The sequence below is a fragment of the Annulohypoxylon maeteangense genome, assembly GCF_022496945.1.
Source record: "Annulohypoxylon maeteangense strain CBS 123835 unplaced genomic scaffold GGS22scaffold_11, whole genome shotgun sequence".
NCBI classification, from domain to species: domain Eukaryota; kingdom Fungi; phylum Ascomycota; class Sordariomycetes; order Xylariales; family Hypoxylaceae; genus Annulohypoxylon; species Annulohypoxylon maeteangense.
This window is the reverse complement of record NW_025953258.1, coordinates 947,024-965,814: the sequence shown is the minus strand read 5'-3', so window position 1 is coordinate 965,814 and position 18,791 is coordinate 947,024. Positions and strand designations below refer to the sequence as shown.

Here is an 18,791-nt window from a genome sequence, read left to right as displayed (position 1 = left end):
AGTTTAGAAGATGTAAAAGCAGGCTTTAGAAGATAGAGAGTTGAGTTGTTGAAAGGGAAAGAGCAGGTGGAAGATATAGGTTCTTTTGGTACGTGACGGCACTAATCGCGTCGCGGGTGAAGCTCTGTGATTGGCTTACACCAGCCACTGCACTGTGTCTCCACCTTATTATTCTCCCCTCAGCCGCAATAGAAATGAGGCTGATCATCTGTATTTTCCCAAGGGTCGATACCCAACATTTAAAACAATTTCTTCAACAACAAAATCATTTTCCTCGAGTTTACGTTTTTAAGGTTCCGGAAGCTCTGGAATAAGTAACCAAGATGGTAAGAGTCAATTTTGCTTCTTATTATTCTCTATACATAGAAAATATGGCACTAACTATCGTACACAGGCACGTAACTCAGAGAAAGCACAGTCTATGCTGTTCCGCTTCCGTGAAGCTCAGGCTGCGGATTTAGGTATTATCGATGCAGGAAGAACACGACGGCCCAAGGTTATTACCGAAGTCGACTCGATCCCGTCATGTGAGAAATGGAGAGGCCAAACACTTAAAGAAATTAGCCGAAAGGTCTCTCGTATCCAGGACTCAGCTCTTAGCGACTACCAGATCCGGGATCTCAATGACGAAATCAATAAACTCATGCGTGAGAAGCATATGTGGGAGGTCCAGATACGGAACTTAGGAGGTCCTAATTACATGCGTGGTGGCGGAAAGATCTATGACGAGACAGGCAGAGAAATACCAGGTGGTGGTAAAGGATATAGATATTTCGGGCGCGCAAAAGAGTTACCGGGAGTTAAAGAGTTATTTGAGGCAGCCGCACAGAAGAGGATACAGGATTCGGAGAAGCCGCTAGAAACCCGCGAGGATTTAAGGAAAGCAGTTGACGCGAAGTATTACGGATATGCACCCGATGAAGAAGACGAAGCATTATTACAATACGAGGCAGAGAAGGAGCGCGAAGCTTTTGAAGTCCTTCTAAAGCAAGGAAAGACCGAACCTCCCTCGGGGTGGGAACCCCTACCCGGTGACGCAGGAGATGGCAAGGGCTGGGAGCTACCTACTCTGGAGGAGGTACAACAGGAACTCATTGAGAGAAGAAGGCGCAAGCTTCTTGATCAGATCCAATAGGGCCTTGCCTATTTCTTCTCCCTTTGGAACGGATAGACTACTTCTCCCTGCCAATATATCGAGAGGTATAATCATATACAAGATCATCAGTTACGTTTCTCGTCATTTTTCTTCGGTCTTTCGTTACGATACCCGATCTATCATTCGTTAATATTACCACTACTTCCCATGTACCCCATACAGCAAGGCCGCCTGAAGCATATTTGGGACAATATCCGACGCCTATTCCGAAACCGAAACCCCACAATGGATCGGCGACAGTCGGAACAACAGCCAGAGGCGCATTCTGAACAACAGCCTAACCAGCCTCCTGTTTTACAGCAAGCTGGGCATAGGTCCTCTCACGAATCTCAAAATACCTCCAGATGCGGGCCCCCGGCAGCAATTCAGTCATGTGCTCGACCTGATCCTGAGTCAGGCAACCAGACTCCTCGACACTCTACTGCTCAGCATTCAACTTCCGTTGAAGCGGCACAGCGTCTACACGAATCTCCAAGGGAGTCATCCAGTACTATAAAAAGAGTTTCTGACGACCGCATTTCAGGGTCTGGGGATTGCATTCGAAACAAAGATACGGACAAGACGGGATTTAAGTCTGCCCTAGACTGGACGGCTGCGCGGTTAGTTGGGTTCCGTTTAGTATCCCGTTAATTGTAATCGTTCTTTAGATTAATAATGAACGTATTCACAGCAGCCATATCGAACAAGGGCCAGATGTGGTTGATCAAGGTTGCAACTGGTCTCAGGTGGGGGCACCCGCCCCTGCCCCTACTGATGCACCTATTCCCCTACATCGAAATCCAAGTCCTCCGCATCCCCTCGCTTTTCAACCTCCAGACGCCGTGAGCATTAGTTCTAGGCAGAGAGAGTCCTGGCCACGCGATGTTGCGTACGTTATCTTCGAAGCCGGCCGTCAACAAGCCATACAAATGGAAAGAGAACGTGCAGAACAGAATCAGCATTTGGCAGTTAATCCCTCTCAAGGAGCGGATCAAAATATGGCAATGCCATTTCATAATGGCTTCTACTTGCCTAACCCTCTCCAAGAACCCTCTCAATCTGCTGGAGCCTCAGACCATTCTCAGACTAACAATTCTACGGACCTTCTCAGCCCCGTAGCTCCTCAGCCTGAGAATTCTACGGGATATACTTCTTTCCGCCCCTTCGAGGCATAGGATGAACATCATAATGGGCGAGAAACTCAACAGCCCCAAGAATCTCGTATCGCTGATGATGCTCGTCGACGTTATCTGAAAAGAAACCGGGATGATCTTAAGGAGACCTGTCCCGGTGAACCCAGTCCGCAGCCCTCGAGCCCTCGATCTATTCTCTCCATAAGGAGACGTATAAACTCGGGCCATGCGGGTGCTAGCTCTCCTACTGCTAAGACTACAGAGGCTAGCCCTCTTGGATCCGTCCCCTCTATCGTCGTATCTTCCAACTCTGGATTCTCTGGCCCCGACGTTGATCTCGAGGCTCAGACCCGCCCCGCGCCGGAGCAGAAATCGCACCCGAGCAACATTCCCCAGACTGACGGCGCTTCGGAATCACCGCCAATATCGCCAGGACCAGTAATTCCTCCGCCAATGCCGATGGGCTCACCGAGGTGTTCAGGAGTCCCAAGCCGGACCCCGCGATCAGCCTCGCCTTCTGATAAGGTTGACCCGGGATGTCGCGAGTGTCCCTCATGTTGCACCATGACGTGTACCAGCAAGTGGTTCGCAAGATTGACTTGCGGGAATTCGAGCTGCGGCTGGAGAGTTTTCCTCGCCTTCATGATCGTGCTCATCGGTATCTCTATCGGCTATATCGTCCACGGGAAGCAAATTGGGATTTCTTTTGATGAGGCGCAATGAGCCGTTCATTCGTTTCACGTTTCCAAGACACGAGACACCCAATTGGTTCCAGGTACCCTTTTTGTACGATGTGACGGTTATTAGCGAATCGATTTGTCCTACTCGAGTTTCCCCGGATGTCTCGGATCTTTTTCTCTCGACGGTGAGAAGAATATGGATATGGATATAGAGGACGTTCGTTTCGGATGATACCAATATTGTTTTCACAGCGTTGAAAATTAAAGGTTAGATCGATGAAAAAGGCCATGCTTGTATAGTACCCAGCCAGTATTTGGTTACCTACACAAGCATGACCCAATTACGGTCTAAGAGATATTGTGTTCTAATAAATATTTGAAATTCAAGCCCCGAATCTAAGTCCGTGGAGTTAAGCTAATTGTGCTCTCATAACGGTATCGCTGTCGCGTAGAACAGGATAAAGGTATAATAATTATAACAATTCACACCCAAACCCGAAAATCCAAACCTTGCCATGCCGTGCCGTGCGTGCCGTGCGTATCGTTAAGTGCGCAATTTGAAATCATACAGTTCAATCCTATTCGTATCAAAGCAACTTTGAACTTCCCTCATTTCATTTCTCCTGCTTACTCCTCATCCACATCTTCCACTTAACAGTCTTTCTTCCAGTTCTCCTTAACCCAATCCGCAATCAGGTCCGTCAACGTGCTGTTGGTGTACACCTTGACGTCATCGGTCCCGAAGTCGCCACCGCTGAATTTCAGCGCGGTGATGATCCACGGCTGGACGTAGTCTACGAACACCAGGTCTACTTTCTCGGGGTCCTGGGGTTGTGGTTCGGTCTGGTTGTCGCCTGAGGGAGCCGGTGCCGGGAACGCGATCTTGGATTGGATGCAGTTGGGCACGGCGTAGAATTTGATGGGGGAGTGCACTGCGTCGTCGCCGTCGTCGCCGAGGTCATCACGGGTTGTGTATCCACCGATTAGCTCGGGTTCCTCCGTCGTCAGAGGTTTCTGAGATGACTCGCCGTCCACAAGTATCGGGAGAGTGTCTTCCGCATTCTCATTAGATGATAACGATGCCTCGAAATATGAGCTAGGTGCCATTTGCTCCGGGGTACTGAGATACTTGGTGTTCAGCGCGCCGTTGAATACGGGACCTCCGCTGTTTAGCATCTCAAGGACCTTGCTGGCGACGGCGTAGGGCACGTCGGCGATGTAATTAAATTTGCTGATGAAGGGCGTGATCAAAAACGTCGAGTCCTTAGTGAACGGCCCCTGGAAGATGTCGAAACGGATGGCGCCAGTGTTGACGATGGCTAGTCTAGGCACGTCCTTCCGCTCTGGGTTGGTGATGGTCGTCGGGAGCACTTGCGTCTCGAGCCAGGAGAAGATACTCGCGTTGTGAGGGTATGGGGCTCGGCTCATCCAGAGATCTTGTGGGGCACAGCCAAACGAGTCGTCGAGTTTGAGGGCTTTACGGCCTTCGGTGATAAGTTTAGTGACGTTACGACCTTGTTCGGTGGGGAAGGTGGTTTCGTTGAGGCCAGTGTGATAGTGTAGGCCAAAAAGATTGTTGTCGATGTAGCGACGCTTGAATGTTACTGTAGCTTCGGTCGAAGGCGCACCTCCACTCTTCTTCTTAATACCGTCAATTGACACCCATCCGATAGTCTCGAAGTAACGGCCGCTAGCAATCGCAAACGCATTGTCGTCGAACTTTCTTGCATCCCGAACGTGTGCATGGCCGCCGAGGAACGCGATGGGGGTGTACCAGTTTTGATCTCTAATGACCTTAAAGATCTGTTCGAACTCCTTCATGCGAAGACCGACGTGACCGATTACGAGAAAAATGTCGGGCTTTTCCCTGATGGCGGCCTGGAACCATTCCTGCTTCATGGCCTCCTCGACAGGTGTCACAACACTGTTGTTCGCGTTCCGATCGAAGTCGAAGATGAACCCAAGAGCTACCACACTGTAGCCGAGCTTCTTGGTGGTGAACTTGACATAGCGCTGGGCCTGAGGAATCTGGTTACCTGTTTCGGGCTCGATGTAGTCGAGGTTGGAGGCAATGTAGGAGTGTTTGAACTTTGGAACAGTCGTGTTGTGCTCTCGGGCAACGGATGCTTCTTGGTATAGCTCATGGTTTCCGGTGCAGAGCAAGTCTATGGATTGCGAGCCGAAGATATCGTAGGTATAGTTACCCTTTGGATTCGAGGCATCGTACAACCCGTTTCCTTCTATCCGATCGCCGGTATCGATGACTAATAAGTCCACCCCTTTCTCTTCCGCCTTTTGTCGCATATGACTCGTGAATGAGATGTAATCACCCCAGTCCGCCGAATATTGCGGTCTATCGGGGAACGATGTCAGTGATAAGTAATTAGATAGATGCATGGAAAGGTGAGTATATATATCGTAAATGTTGATCTCACTCTTGCATATGTCCACCAAGCCATCCGTGTATATCCGTAGTATGAATGATATTGATTTGTCCCCATTCGAGATCTCGCATCGGAGCTGCGACCGGCGCGGGAGCTCCAGGTTGAGCAGACCTGGCGACCGCCACCAGGGACGCAAGGAAGATAATCCTTGGGATCATTTTGATTTGAAATGTTGGATATGATGCTTATTACCATCAAATGTCGATGGATTTAAACGTATATGTATAAGAGATAGATAAGGTTGCCTTAGCGTAGGCACCTTTATACGGAAGTTGTTCTGTAAGGTTGGAATTAGATAATAGTTGGGGTATGAGTTGTCAACCGGTAAGGAAGCTACATAGTACGACGTCTCATAGGCTGCTGACCCTCCGGGTACCTGCCAAGCTTTCGATGCGTCACAGGTAACAGCTGCATCCGATAAACTTACCTAGACACGAACCCGCTTATTTGCCGTGATAAAAATGGGTCTCGTTTTCGGTACCTGAGTACTTGGTTACCTACAGTAACTCCACACTTAATCGATAAGAGAATGCACCCACCAAAGCTGCAGCTTGTAAGCATTTAAATGTTAATGACGAAAAACCAACATCTTATCCACGGTCCATGGATGTCGAACAGCTTGGGACACATGTCTACATATGTCAGGCATTCTCAATTTAGAGCCGCCCATAGGGTGATCTCCATCCAATGGAGAGCCTGTATTGCACAGCGCCGCTCTCTTCACCAAGTAACTACAGAGTCAACTTCCCCGCCTGGGGAAAATAATCGCCTAGCTGTCAAAGACAATATTTCTGCCACAGGTTTCCCTACAACATGCGCCTCCAGTATTCTCTCTGGGAACAATATTCCTTTCGATGCTACCATCGTTAGGCAATTAAGAGAGGGGGGCGCCAGCGTGACGGGAAAGTGCGGTATGGATGAGTTTGGTATGGGTACACATTCCACGACATCTGCATTTGAGACCATACATAACGTATGCGGCCTGGAGAAATATTCAGCGGGAGGAAGTTCAGGAGGCAGTGCTGTCGCAGTGAGGAGAGGGGAAGCAGAGCTAGCACTTGGAACCGATACAGGAGGCTCCGTCCGTATGCCCGCTGCATATACCGGCACCGTCGGGTTTAAGCCATCATATGGCATGCTATCTCGCTGGGGCGTGGTCCCTTACGCAAACTCGCTGGATACGGTAGGGCTACTCGCCAAAACCGTAGGACCTATAGGCGCAGCAATCGTAGGACAACGGTTACACATGAAACATGATCACAACGATCCAACGTCTCTCCCGCTCACGGCACGGGAAAGATGTACAACCGAGCGACGAGGCTACGGGTCCTGGAATCCAATTCAAGAGGGGGCCATAAAGGGGTTGACCTTTGGCATCCCGGTAGAGTACAACGTCGACGAACTCGACTCGCGCATCCGTCGGGGATGGTTAACGGCAGCTCATAAGATTGAGGAGTTAGGGGGACGGGTGATTCCAGTGTCACTCCCATCAACGAAAAACGCCCTTTCCGCATATTACGTAATAGCACCCGCCGAGGCCGCTTCCAATCTTTCAAAATATGACGGTATTCGGTATGGGCAACGAAACGAGGAACAGGCCAGTGATTCTTTCGAAGGAATTCTATACGCGAAGACAAGAGATACCGGGTTTGGAAGTGAAGTTAAACGCCGCATTTTGCTAGGTTCATATACTCTCAGTTCTGAAGCTATAGACAACTACTTCATACAGGCCCAAAAGGTTCGCCGACTCGTCAGGAGAGATTTCGACCGGGTCTTTAAGCTATCGAATCCACTAGAAGATCAGCAACCTTTTGATCTAAGCGAAATGGAAGATACGGTACAACTAGAGAACAAGTTTGGACCTGCACAAGTCGACTTTCTCCTGTGCCCTACCGCGCCCACGACCCCACCCTTACTTGAGGATGTTATGAAACAGACCCCTCTGGATTCTTACATGAATGATGTTTTTACCGTACCAGCCAGTCTTGCGGGTCTCCCCGCAATCAGCATCCCCATGGACATCCCAGTCGATGCTACTAAAGAAGAGGAAAGGCTGCTAAATTTTGGTGGCCTCCAACTGATTGGGCAGTATTGGGATGATGCGCGACTGCTGTCCGTAGCCGACGTATTATCACCTCATGTCCTACAACAAAAGCTCTTTTAGAGTCTTAAAAACGTCCCGGTGTTAGAAGACGGACGAGATAGTTCCCATCTACCCACCTTCTGGCCTGGTGATTTATCTGCTTCGCGCGGATATAGGCAGAGGATATATAGAACATAATACCCGATAGACTTGTTAATACAGGATATCTTGAGCTCTTACCATGATTAGGTATTTTTATCACGCAACAAGCTCACCTTGCTTTTCGTATAGACTTCTATGATCATTCGTATAAGGGCCGATTGATTAGTTCGTGGGTGCAAGCACGTGTCGTTGTCCCGTTACCGCTCATCCACTTGAGCCATCACTTCGGTCCATATCCATATCCTCCCGTGAACGGCTTCGATCTCGCGAGTTCGAGCGTCTTCTTCCTCTCGAGTCGGAACTCGATCTCCTCCGTCTTGTATTCCCCTCTTCCTCCTCATTAATCAACCCTTCCTCGTCACTATCGGATCTTGCATCCCCATTCTCGTCGCCACCATTCTCCAAATCATCATCCTCCAACAAATCCTCAATATCCCCAAGCGGACTAACCCTCGGCTCCAACACCTCCAGATCTTCCAGGAGTTCGCGTTTCGGCATCTGCCACAAGCTCGTCGCGCACACCCGGTCCTTCGTAAGCAAGTCGTCCACGAATTGATCCACATACGTCAAACTCGTCCCCGCGCGTCCCTTCCTCCTCAACTTCCGCTTATCCTCTAGAAACGGCTCGAGCGTCGTATACACGCCCTCAGCGCGTCTCGTCAAGCGCACGTAGAAACACGCCAGCGCGCGCAGGTACTTGAACTTGTCGCCGCCGAAACTCATGTATTCCTTCAGCACCGTGTCGTCGGGAGCGAGTTGTAATAGCTTGAACGCGAGGCAGAGGAACGGTGTGGGCTTCTGGGTTACGCCGTAGGTGCCTCCGATGAAGGTTACGTGGTCCACGACGCGGTCGACGATGTCGGCTTCGTTGACTCCGAAACATTGCTCTTTCCAGAAGTAGGAGTCGATTATTCGCTCTCGCACGGCTTTTTCCATTATCGTTGCTGGGTTGAGACCGTTTGGCGCGAGGGACGCGGAGGACCCGCGCTCGTCGAGGAAGCGCCGCTCGTCGGCGCGGTGGGTGCCCGACATGGTGTTTTGTTGTTCTTGTTTCGTTGTCGGGTTCGGTCGGTGTGCCTGAGCTCCGAGAGTAATTGTGTAGCAACGAAACGTAGCAAAAAATTAAGAGCAATGCTGCTTGCGCTGTATGGTTTTTGGTGGTTCGCGCGCTATATCGAAAAAGGGCTTAGCGCTGATTCGAACGCGCTGCAGATTGTACTGAAATCCCACTTTATACTCGATCAACTTCAACCCTTTCTAATTCCTTTTGAAACAACGTTCCAAGCTTTGCAATTAGGTCCAATGAAAAACGCTTGATCTGAATTACCTGTCACTCTTTTCTTCGACCTTCAAGTCCAAATATGATAGCAGGATTCAAGGTTGAAAGGGGCCTCCTACTTCCGTCGATTCGAGTCAATCTCAGACCGCTCCAGCTTCAAACACCCACTGTTAGTTCAACCCAGGCTTGATCTCGATGCAACCTGGTTCATTAGAAAGCGCTTTACGAGGAAAATGGAATGATTGTAATCAATAAACATTTGACGTTGTGTCCATTGCAAAAGAAATTGATTGAATCCAGGGGCTGAGAAAAGATACAAAATTTTGAAATAAGGTTCAAAAGCTTAAATTTCGGTACTTGATCTCCCACCTAATTTGTATCGGACAATATGTACACCTTTCGCCGGCGTTTTTCCGGCCCCATACAGCACAACAACTAGCGCGAACCATACAGCGCAAGCAGTATTACTCTTAATAACACGTACGCATATAATAAAATATACGATAAAAACATTATTAAATTAAATGTAGTGTCGTAATTATTTACTAAGCTTAATTAAAAAGCTGTCGTGTTTTTTAAGGAATTCTTGCCGAGAGGTTAAAGTTATTAAGAAAAAAGGTGGCGGAGGGATTCGAAACTAGGGTTTAAAAGGTGACCAGTGCGTTGAGAGGGAGATTTCGAAGCTGTTATGGCGCATAAGTCAACTGAAACTTATGGGTTTATAGTGGACCTTCAGCAGTAATTTAATCCTGGCGTTTGGGGGTATCAGCAGACTTATCCCCACTGTAAATTTGCTGGTGGAGCGTCCCATAGTACCTTATTTTTCGACCAATCAGAGCCATTTAAAAAACTTATGCTTATTGAAATTTCATAAGCACCTCTTGAGGTGTTTATTTCGACTTATTGTTTATGTTTATAGCGCATTAAGCCCTAAAAGACGCTATATTTATTAGGGCATATAGCGATCATATGCGCTATTATTACAGGGAGCTTCCAGGCGTTGAAATATAGCGTATTTAGTCACTAAAACCGCCCTGTAATTACAGCGTGTATCGATTATGTAAGCAAAGTGCTGTTGATTGATTGAACTGTTGATTGAACTGAACTGATCGAACTGAACTGATCGAACTATCGAAAGATTTAAGAAGCTATTCATAACTTCGACGGACCGACAATGTTGCGAATAGCTTCAAGTAAATCTTCAAATAAGTCACTTAATAAGTACGAGACCACAAACATAAAAAGCTCATCAATATGGAAATTCGCGTTGATTGGTCCGAATTATAGTGGGAATTGCCCCATAATCTAGACCGAATTCAGCAGACTTATATGCTAGGATAGCACGGGCCATAAGTATAATTCTGACTTATGTGATCTAACAGCCCCTTCGTAAGCACCTTAGTTAAATCCTTGATACCTGATTAGGTCCACGTTGTTCCAACGACACCGCACCTTCCTGATAACTAAGGGCACCCCCCCTTGACTTATTCAACCGACTTGATTAAACAGACCGTAATTACGTAAGCTTTTGTACGATTTGATTGGTTCAAACCTTTAAATATATGGGTTCAGAATGCGCTTGAAATGATTATTTGGGGGCCAGGAATCGCGACCCCGCCACACGTGCCACTTTTACTTTTTTTCCTACTTGAGTAATCCACTAACCCTAATGCGGTAAGGATTTTCTTATTCACTCCGATACAATAACCCTCGTAAACTGCGGGCACTATTAAGCTTTCTTCAAGCCCGGCACTCATGTATGTCTCACGTCTCGAAATGCAGCTACAGGGAGGAATTGAGTTTGATTGACCTATAACTACACAGCATTTACAGATTCTAAGTATTCAGACTTCACTCCCCGAAATGGCAAAGGTCCTAGGTCCTTGGTCCTGGCCTGCGAACGGAGAGACTATAAAGTCTATGGCAGATCAATCAGCTTTTTCTCTTCTTTTTTCTGTAATTACTTACAGCACCCTCCTATGTTCCCCTAATCCTCCCTGAATTTGTCCCCTGTTTCTCTATAATATTGGAAGAAGTAAATAATCTCAGGATGTTCAAAGACGAGTGTCCGCATTGCGTCGGGAAGAGACTTTGGTTTCACGCCCATTATCTATTATTCCTCCAAAATGCGATCAATGCTAAAGGATATCTTATGAATGGGTACATGCCAGACGGCGTTACAAGGCTGTATGTTGATCCGACTCCACAATGAAGATAGAATACTACGTCCTCTATTCAGACCACCTATTGGCCAAGACTAATATATGGGTGACATCTAACTAGCCAACCTTCAATTCCCATGGCCACTATAGCCGAGCTTCCCAACTATCCGCAGTATGATGGAGAAGAGCTGCGGGAATGGGCTACCTACATGGCACGTCAATTAGCACTCCATATAGCTGGACAGTCCCCTTCTAAGCCTCTCCGTGCCGTGAAGGCTATCGCGTGGGCACTTGGAGATGGCAACTGTGAAGCTAGACTCGGCCAGAATCCGATGAAGATGGTCAATGAGATGACAATAGCCAGTGGTGTTCTAGATGGTACGACTCCTCATTTCCATGTTTCATATCAGCCTAATAAATTTATATAGGCGTTGTTCAGGTTGTGACGAAATGGTCTAAGGGCGGCAGTTCCACTACAATTGGTATTGGAACTCTCATTGAGCCAAACGTCGTCGCAGTATGCGGTCATCTTCTTAGAAGTGATAATGACTATGCCGTTGAGGTGGAGGTCATCGCCGGAAATCGAGCCAGAGTTATGGGTAACTACGTTGTTGTGCCTAAGAAGTGGCTTGTTCGACTCGATGCTTATCACGAGAATGACATCGGCATGATCCATCTTGAAAAGCCGCTTGAAGGGGTGCACCCCATTGACTATGTTCAAACCCCATTCACAGATTCGCTCTCGGGTCGCAGCATGCTCGGGTCCGTTTACGGGTTTCCAGAAAGATTTCCTCAATTATGCGTCAGCGAGATGAAAGTCCAATTCTCCTTGACCCGCAACTCAGGATGGGTCGAACACACCGGTGATACCATGAAAGGTAAATTCTCGTAGCCGTTAAAATTTGCCCAGCCTTCTCCTCGTTAGTATTCACTTCAACGAAGTTCTACCGTGCTAATATTTCGTATTAGGAAACTCAGGTGGTCCTATTGTGGACATGTACGGGCGCCTTGTTGCTGTCCATGGTGGATGGAAATGGGCGAACAAAAAAAAGACTAAGATGATCAATGTTGCTGCACCCGTCAACAGGATGGGCAACGATTTCGATGTCCTTCGCGAGATCTTAATTTATATGACGGTCAATCCTGGTGCCTCATTCAAGGTCGGCGCAAAGTTCTTAGCTTCGAAGGCCGGGGGCGTCACCGAAGTCACTGCCATCCGGCACTATAGTGGGTCATTGCCCAAAATCGCATTTGAGTGGCATTGAAGCGCCACATCAATGATGGCGCACCAGTACCTATTAGGTATCTAGGAACTTAAGGAAACAATCAAGAAACGGAAGAATCATTGCTCGTATGCTAACAGAAAACTACATATTTCCACTACCCAGGAATATATGTTTTTTTCGAAATCTACCTAGTTATTTTCCATGATTTAACTTGTGCACGTACCAGACTTTTAGTTGATTAAGTCATTAGATGGATGAGATATTGTACCATGACCGACACTGAGAAAAATTAGTGCAGGTAGCATTTTCCGTTAGATATCAGGTTACTCGGCCGAGTCAACATCCGCTAAAGCCGATGTCCCGAGATCGTTTACTATTGATTTGAGTAGATCGAGTGTTAGTGACGTCATCAAGCTTTCCCCTAGGACAAATAGCATTCCGCCGAATCTTAGATCATCATAAAAAAGAATTCGGAAATATCCATGACGGAAAACATATGTTGTGTTGAATTTCAATAGGAACCAAACGCCATCACTCGATGCACGAGGCCACATTAAACTGATCAGTGTCCTCAAATACTACCTACCTAGTAGGTAGGTATGTATTTAAAATAACGCCAGTCATCTCCTTCCTCCTTGCTCCCTTCCATCATATACATACCTCGTCGTAATCGAACCCTACCTATTTAGCGACAACGTATCTCGCCTTTTCCTTCCTTCACCATACGCTTCGCACACTTTTTCTTCGACCGAGGGAGTTCGAATGGGGTAAGCGGCGTGAACCCAAGGATGGGAAGAGCAAAGTACCATCTCGAGGTTGAGCGAGACTATAAGTATTTATGTTTGGATTGGGAACCGTTTCCAGTTACTTTGTAAACGCTGGGCTATCTTCTTGTCCATAATCACACGCTACGCAGATTATACTCCTGTCCCGCTGCAAATATAACATACAACACTAAACACACTTGTTAGCTTCGCTATATCGGGATTCAGAATAGTTACCCAGCTCAATGGTAAAGAGGCCTTGGGCAGGGTTGACCAGGTGCTGGGTGAGATAAACAGTATTTACAGTGTTAGATCATACTACCTACTAGGTAGGTATGCCACCAACGAAGCGGCCGTTGGATGCCTCAAAACCAAAACACCCCTAGATGCAGATGTTGGAAGCAGATGTTAAACGCAAGGGTCACGTGCTATATACTAGACATAGCCCTAAATGGTTGGTTATTTATCTTCTAACACAGAATGTTCCTTTAGTTAGAATTATTACTCATTATTTAGGTAAAGTTAAGTTTTCGGGTCTAAGTATCGTCATCCACAATGGCGCATCAGGTCCCCAATATTAAACTGCTTCACGCAAGCGTTGATCCAGATAATAAGAATGAAAGCGAGGTCCGCATCCTTATCGACAACAAATTCGTCAAATACATTAACATAGATCCTGGTGTGTATGACCCAGATGATATGTGCTTCGAGCCTGTTCTGATCTCATTGCTGCCACCTCTTCCATCTGAAGATTGGAATACGGGTTATATTTCCCAGAATGCTGAGACTGGAATACCCCACTTTTCTGTCGTCTCGAACGCACCCCTCCCAGGAATCACGAACACCTGGCATCCTACTCAGGTCGACCACCTAGAGATTCGCGAGAGACAAAGGCTACGCAGTAATGTGTGCGAGGTTGAGTGTCCTGGCTTCAGTTCTCCGGTTGTTGCAAAGTTCGCACGATTTGAGTGGGAGATACCGCAAATGAGAGCAGAGACGGCAGCATACGAATGGATAGCGGGCCAAGATATTGGTCCTAGTTTTCTCGGCCACTTGACCGAGGAGGGGAGGGTTATTGGGTTCCTCATCGAATATATCACCAATTTTCGCCACGCTACGCTCGAGGACCTCCCTCTGTGCCAATCGACTTTGTCAAAACTGCACAAGCTAGGGATCACGCACGGGGATACCAACAAGCATAATATTCTTATCCATGATGGGAAGGCAACTCTTATCGATTTCGACTTTGCCTCGCGGTCTGCTAGCGATGGTGAGCTGGAAGCCGAGCTTCACGGTCTACCGGAGCAGCTACGGGATATGTCTGGGAGAGGGGGGAGGAGAATGGTTGTTGAAACCGATCCACAATGATATTCAATATATGGGTAGTTACTTAAAAATAGCGCTTGGCATGTTGGTTTGGGAAGAGGTACGTGGCATTTCTGGGCAAATATTCAAGACTTTGGAAACTATATAGCTACCTCCTACCTAGGTAGCTAGCAAATGTTCCTCGGTTTCAACTCAGGGTTATCAGATTGACCACGCAATGTGTCACGAGGCAGAACTAAAGAACTGGGAAACAACGACGTTATCGCGCGAGGAGCTCCTAGCTATGAAGAACACGGTGTGCACAGAATGAAGCCCTTTGTCTGCTCTGCTCCCAGGACTAGCGGCCAGCAGGACCCTCAGGGACTCCACGGGTCGAGTCCGATCCCATAGACCCTACCTACTGGCCTGGAGGAAGACCAGACGTCTAACACAATGCTTACCTCCGAAGAATGCTAAAAATATTTGATGTTAAATGTGAGCATTGTCTCATCTTAGAACGGGATATTTATCGTACAGTCTCGACATTCCCATGGTGGTTGCTTTAAGTGACACGATGAAGGTCGCCTAAAGTTACCTAGAATACACCTTTGCAACCCTTATCCTAGGAGCACCGTCCACGCATAGGTACCTACATACGCAGCTACGTAAAACATTCGACTTTCAAGGTGAAGGGGGTTCGGATCGACAAGGTGATGCCAGTTGTAGAAGAGCGGGCTCTATCTAAATATGATTTCAAAGCAGGATGAAGTTGGCAGCCAAGGCAGCATCTACGAGGCGTAGCGTCAATGCATTTGTACAGGGTGAAGACTGGCAGACAGTAGAAATCGGTGACACCTTTTGTGTATGATGCAGGGTCGATGTTAATATATCTAATAACTAACCATGAGACATGAAAGAACAGTAAAATCTAAAGGGCAATAAAATGATTAAGAGGCAATGTTGATGTCTAATTGAGAGACCTAAGTGGTTTTTCTATTTGTCGGGAGACCTATGTCCATGGAGCCATGGATGGAGAAGCAATGGACAAGAACAGGTTCCCTTCTACAGAAGATATATTTCATAGTTTAAGTGTTTACCTCGGCCCGGTGGAGGTGTAGTCGTGTTCCGGTTTAAGGGATTGTGATCCTACACTTCCAGATTCCTAACTCGGCATTACGTCAAGAAATCTGAATACTTACCAGTAGGTAGTACGTAGGTACTCAACCCCGGTACGGGGACTTCAATTTGGAATTGAAATTGAGTGTCACCGTTAAAACGGTAAGCTGACTTGCGGAAGCCGGTAGTTCATTCTAGGACTTGCAAACAGGTACATCACAACAGGGTAGTTGAGTCCTCAATGACGTGGCTTGAAATTGTCAACCAATACTCTCTTAGACACCGCCTTATGTTTTCAAGTTAACGTCAAGTACAAGCATTATCTTCGCATTCTCTAGTATCATGAAGTACATACATTACCTATCTAGGTAGGGTCGTATGTATGTAAGCACGCGGCGAACATTGAAACCAAGCCGACGTTATAATATCGGTAAAAGAGCCAATGGGAAATTTCTGTCATCGGTTCAAGCAACTGAATCTGCTCGATTAAGTAACCGCCATGGGTATACTTGGCTTGCTCTTCGCGGCTGTTGCGGATGCATCCTGCTCGTGGGACAGTCACATTTCTTCGGTTAAGATGCATTAAACTTTCCAGATTAGATGGATGTAACTGATGATCTGCATCGGACGACTAGGGTTCTTGATCCTTCCACACGTGTTGGCACTGTACTACTATTGTGATATGTACCTAAGGTAAGCACTTTGGCAAGACAAATTAGAGATGGTGATGGCTGTCGGGCTGTCGGACTGCCGGGTTGCGGGCTGCTCGGACTCAAGTTAGATTAATTGGTTGCTTAATCCGCTAATCCACTCCATATGCCGAAATTCTTGATTAGGGCTGACATGATGGGTCCAGTTAAATTTGAGGCTGAGCTACTCGGAATTTAGACAATGTGGTTGGTCAACTTTTCCATCTAGGACTCGGGAAATAATAAGTCCCGTTTCCTATCTAAGCCAAGTGGTTAGTCAGCTATGCCCCTATTCACAAAAGGCTATGGCTGGTGCGCCACTGACGTTGGGGTAATTTCTGCTATTACCGGTGCATTCGATTCCCCGGACGGTTAATCCCGTTTCCAAAGATAGTTCTCCACCAGCTTAGACGTTAACATTCGAGATTTACACTTATACGTAAGGTGCTTACCACTATGCCTCTTCTACACATTCCTAACTGCTTGGGTAGGTAGGTACCTACCGTTGCTGAAATTAATAATACGTAAGTTTGGAGTAAGTATTCATTCTTGTGCTGCCAATCCTTTCCATCATGAGGCTTACATAGGATTTGAATTATGCATAATCGGTAGGAACAAACTTAAATACAACCTAGCTCAAAGACATTGCTTGTCTGCTTGTTGAAAGACCTTAATTAAAAGTGTTGTTGAAAATGCACTTCTGACATCACTTAATATATGATTAGGTAGGAATCGATAAACCGAATGCGATGAGAAATTACTTTAGTGTTACAAACGTTCACCAGTGCTTGTGTATCCCTCCATGGGAACCTCCAAGAATAAATTTATGTCTAATCCTAAGTAACGCAGATCAGTTTGACCTTGAAAGGAGAGTTCTTTAACTCCCTTCCTTGGCAATATATTCTATAACGGGTAAGTGCACTTCTGCTAAGATGGTATATACGCAGTGGACCATGGATTCCTTTAGAGCAAATATACCTATCGAATTTGCAGCAAGATACGTAAGTGAAATTATAAGTTCTTAGCGTTTTCTACCGCACAACATGTACCAATGAACACTAATGGCTACCGCCAGAGACAGGTAAATATCTTCTAATATGACAAATTAACTTGGATACCTACCTGGGTACTTATCCACCGTAGCGGATTAAATCGCTGACAACGAAGAGCCGACGCGTAGTTCGTTTCTTACAGATCTCAAAGCTACTAGGTATTTTATTGTTCTGACAATTAGGTAGATAGCTGGCTATAGTAATGCAAGGTAATTCTTCCCTCACCGATTTTCCAATCAGACTTTTGTGTCAAGCACATTCGCGGCGAAGGCTTAACTTTGGCAACATGGAGCGTTGATGATCGTCGTGATCAACATTCAGCTTGAGCCTATACCTTGCCTAACTCATATGGACATGAGCTCACCTACATTGTAGCCGCGTCACAGGGTACACGAGGAGGAATATGATCATGGTTTTCATGACTTCTAATAACACAAACCGCCAAGATGACTCTTCCAATAACCTTTCATGTGGTACGATATTGCAACGCCGCACTGCTAAGAGCCTTCCGGTGTCGATCTATCCCTAGATACAGTATAGTTACCTGGAAGTCGACGTGTAAGATAGATGAAATGTTGAGAAAATGGATTCAAGGAAGTTGGAGGTTGGCTGTTAGAGTCTATTTCCGGAAACAAAGTGTTGGCATCTTGGGTTTGCGAAGAGAAGTCGAGGGTTGATATGGGAGATGAAAAAGTATAAAGAGAGGTCGAAGAACCATCATAATCGGCTTTCTTTTCTGCATCAACTTCCACACATTCACAACATTCCAATACATTCCAACTCTCACAACAAACACTCAGACTTCTCAGTCACTTCAAAACATCTTTCAAAATGCAGTTCAAGTCCGCCGCTATCTCCGCCATTGCCCTTCTCTTCGCCGGCCAGGCTATGGGTGCCGCGATGATTGCTACCGACCCTGGTTTGTCTTCCCTTTGACGAACTCAAATCTTAGCAATAGAAACTAACCATACATAGTCTCGGCTTGCAACTGCCCCAACAACTGCTCTCACATCAGCGGCTCTAGCTGCAAGTACCGTGCTGGTCCTTCCGACTCTTCGTCGGTTGTTGACGGAAGTGAGTAACACCAACCACCAATGTCTTAACTTTGAAAACTTTCTAACAGTCTCTTCAGAGTGCACTCCCCAGAACGGTGGCCAGCTCACTTGCATGCCCAAATAAGCGGATCCGCTAGCATTGGCCATGAGTAGGGGGATTGGACGATAGATGATAGATGGGGGTTGGAATAGACGGAGGTTGAAAATTGGGAGATTTGTTATTCATGCGATTGAGATATCATGGATACCATTTCCCATCACAGTCGTTACCAGATAAACTTCTCCGCACGGGATCCCTAGTTCGCTAGGTATTCATTCAATTGAATTTACATTATCCACTATATTATTTCCGAAGCTCTTCGGAGCTTATTTTGTGATTTTGTAAAGTGGGAATTGCCTACAATGTGACTTACTTTCCGGGAATTAAGTGCCTCGTAGTAAATGTCAATAAAAATCTAGATAGTTCTATCTTATAATGACTCCGTTCTTGTTGAGGTTCACTTCAA

General features: G+C 46.6%; 8 protein-coding genes across 8 annotated transcripts; 6 read left to right on the top strand and 2 right to left on the bottom strand.

Moving 5' to 3' along the window:
* Nucleotides 1–226: 226 nt before the first annotated feature.
* On the top strand, nucleotides 227–1,219 carry GGS22DRAFT_28004 (Isy1-like splicing factor). Its single transcript, XM_047966687.1, has 2 exons — nucleotides 227–326; nucleotides 395–1,219. The coding sequence occupies exons 1-2, from the start codon at nucleotides 324–326 to the stop codon at nucleotides 1,133–1,135; spliced, it is 744 nt and encodes a 247-aa protein (XP_047817783.1). The 5' UTR covers nucleotides 227–323; the 3' UTR covers nucleotides 1,136–1,219.
* A 162-nt stretch (nucleotides 1,220–1,381) lies between these two features.
* Nucleotides 1,382–3,262, top strand: GGS22DRAFT_195082 (uncharacterized protein; the record flags this gene model as incomplete). The annotated part of the gene is made up of 3 exons (XM_047965613.1): nucleotides 1,382–1,755; nucleotides 1,827–2,250; nucleotides 2,311–3,262. The coding sequence occupies 3 exons, from the start codon at nucleotides 1,382–1,384 to the stop codon at nucleotides 2,989–2,991; spliced, it is 1,479 nt and encodes a 492-aa protein (XP_047817782.1). The 3' UTR covers nucleotides 2,992–3,262.
* On the bottom strand, nucleotides 3,262–5,685 carry GGS22DRAFT_27998 (Metallo-dependent phosphatase-like protein). The gene is made up of 2 exons (XM_047966686.1): nucleotides 5,384–5,685; nucleotides 3,262–5,301 (listed from the first exon to the last, which is right to left on the bottom strand). Exons 1-2 carry the CDS (start codon nucleotides 5,548–5,550, stop codon nucleotides 3,600–3,602), a joined length of 1,869 nt encoding a protein of 622 aa, XP_047817781.1. The 5' UTR covers nucleotides 5,551–5,685; the 3' UTR covers nucleotides 3,262–3,599.
* Nucleotides 5,686–6,020: 335 nt separating this feature from the next.
* Nucleotides 6,021–7,556, top strand: GGS22DRAFT_180465 (amidase signature enzyme; the record flags this gene model as incomplete). The annotated part of the gene is made up of 1 exon (XM_047963770.1): nucleotides 6,021–7,556. One exon carries the CDS (start codon nucleotides 6,021–6,023, stop codon nucleotides 7,554–7,556), a length of 1,536 nt encoding a protein of 511 aa, XP_047817780.1.
* Nucleotides 7,557–7,699: 143 nt separating this feature from the next.
* Nucleotides 7,700–8,736, bottom strand: GGS22DRAFT_27996 (PRP38 family-domain-containing protein). The gene has a single exon (XM_047966685.1). It carries the CDS (start codon nucleotides 8,667–8,669, stop codon nucleotides 7,842–7,844), a length of 828 nt encoding a protein of 275 aa, XP_047817779.1. The 5' UTR covers nucleotides 8,670–8,736; the 3' UTR covers nucleotides 7,700–7,841.
* A 2,479-nt stretch (nucleotides 8,737–11,215) lies between these two features.
* GGS22DRAFT_189909 (trypsin-like cysteine/serine peptidase domain-containing protein) lies at nucleotides 11,216–12,343 on the top strand (the record flags this gene model as incomplete). The annotated part of the gene is made up of 3 exons (XM_047964919.1): nucleotides 11,216–11,456; nucleotides 11,507–11,956; nucleotides 12,048–12,343. 3 exons carry the CDS (start codon nucleotides 11,216–11,218, stop codon nucleotides 12,341–12,343), a joined length of 987 nt encoding a protein of 328 aa, XP_047817778.1.
* Nucleotides 12,344–13,623: 1,280 nt separating this feature from the next.
* On the top strand, nucleotides 13,624–14,436 carry GGS22DRAFT_189908 (alpha-galactosidase A precursor; the record flags this gene model as incomplete). Its single annotated transcript, XM_047964918.1, has 1 exon — nucleotides 13,624–14,436. One exon carries the CDS (start codon nucleotides 13,624–13,626, stop codon nucleotides 14,434–14,436), a length of 813 nt encoding a protein of 270 aa, XP_047817777.1.
* Nucleotides 14,437–18,061: 3,625 nt separating this feature from the next.
* On the top strand, nucleotides 18,062–18,484 carry GGS22DRAFT_195080 (uncharacterized protein; the record flags this gene model as incomplete). The annotated part of the gene is made up of 3 exons (XM_047965612.1): nucleotides 18,062–18,149; nucleotides 18,206–18,304; nucleotides 18,363–18,484. 3 exons carry the CDS (start codon nucleotides 18,062–18,064, stop codon nucleotides 18,407–18,409), a joined length of 234 nt encoding a protein of 77 aa, XP_047817776.1. The 3' UTR covers nucleotides 18,410–18,484.
* Between the last annotated feature and the right edge of the window lie 307 nt (nucleotides 18,485–18,791).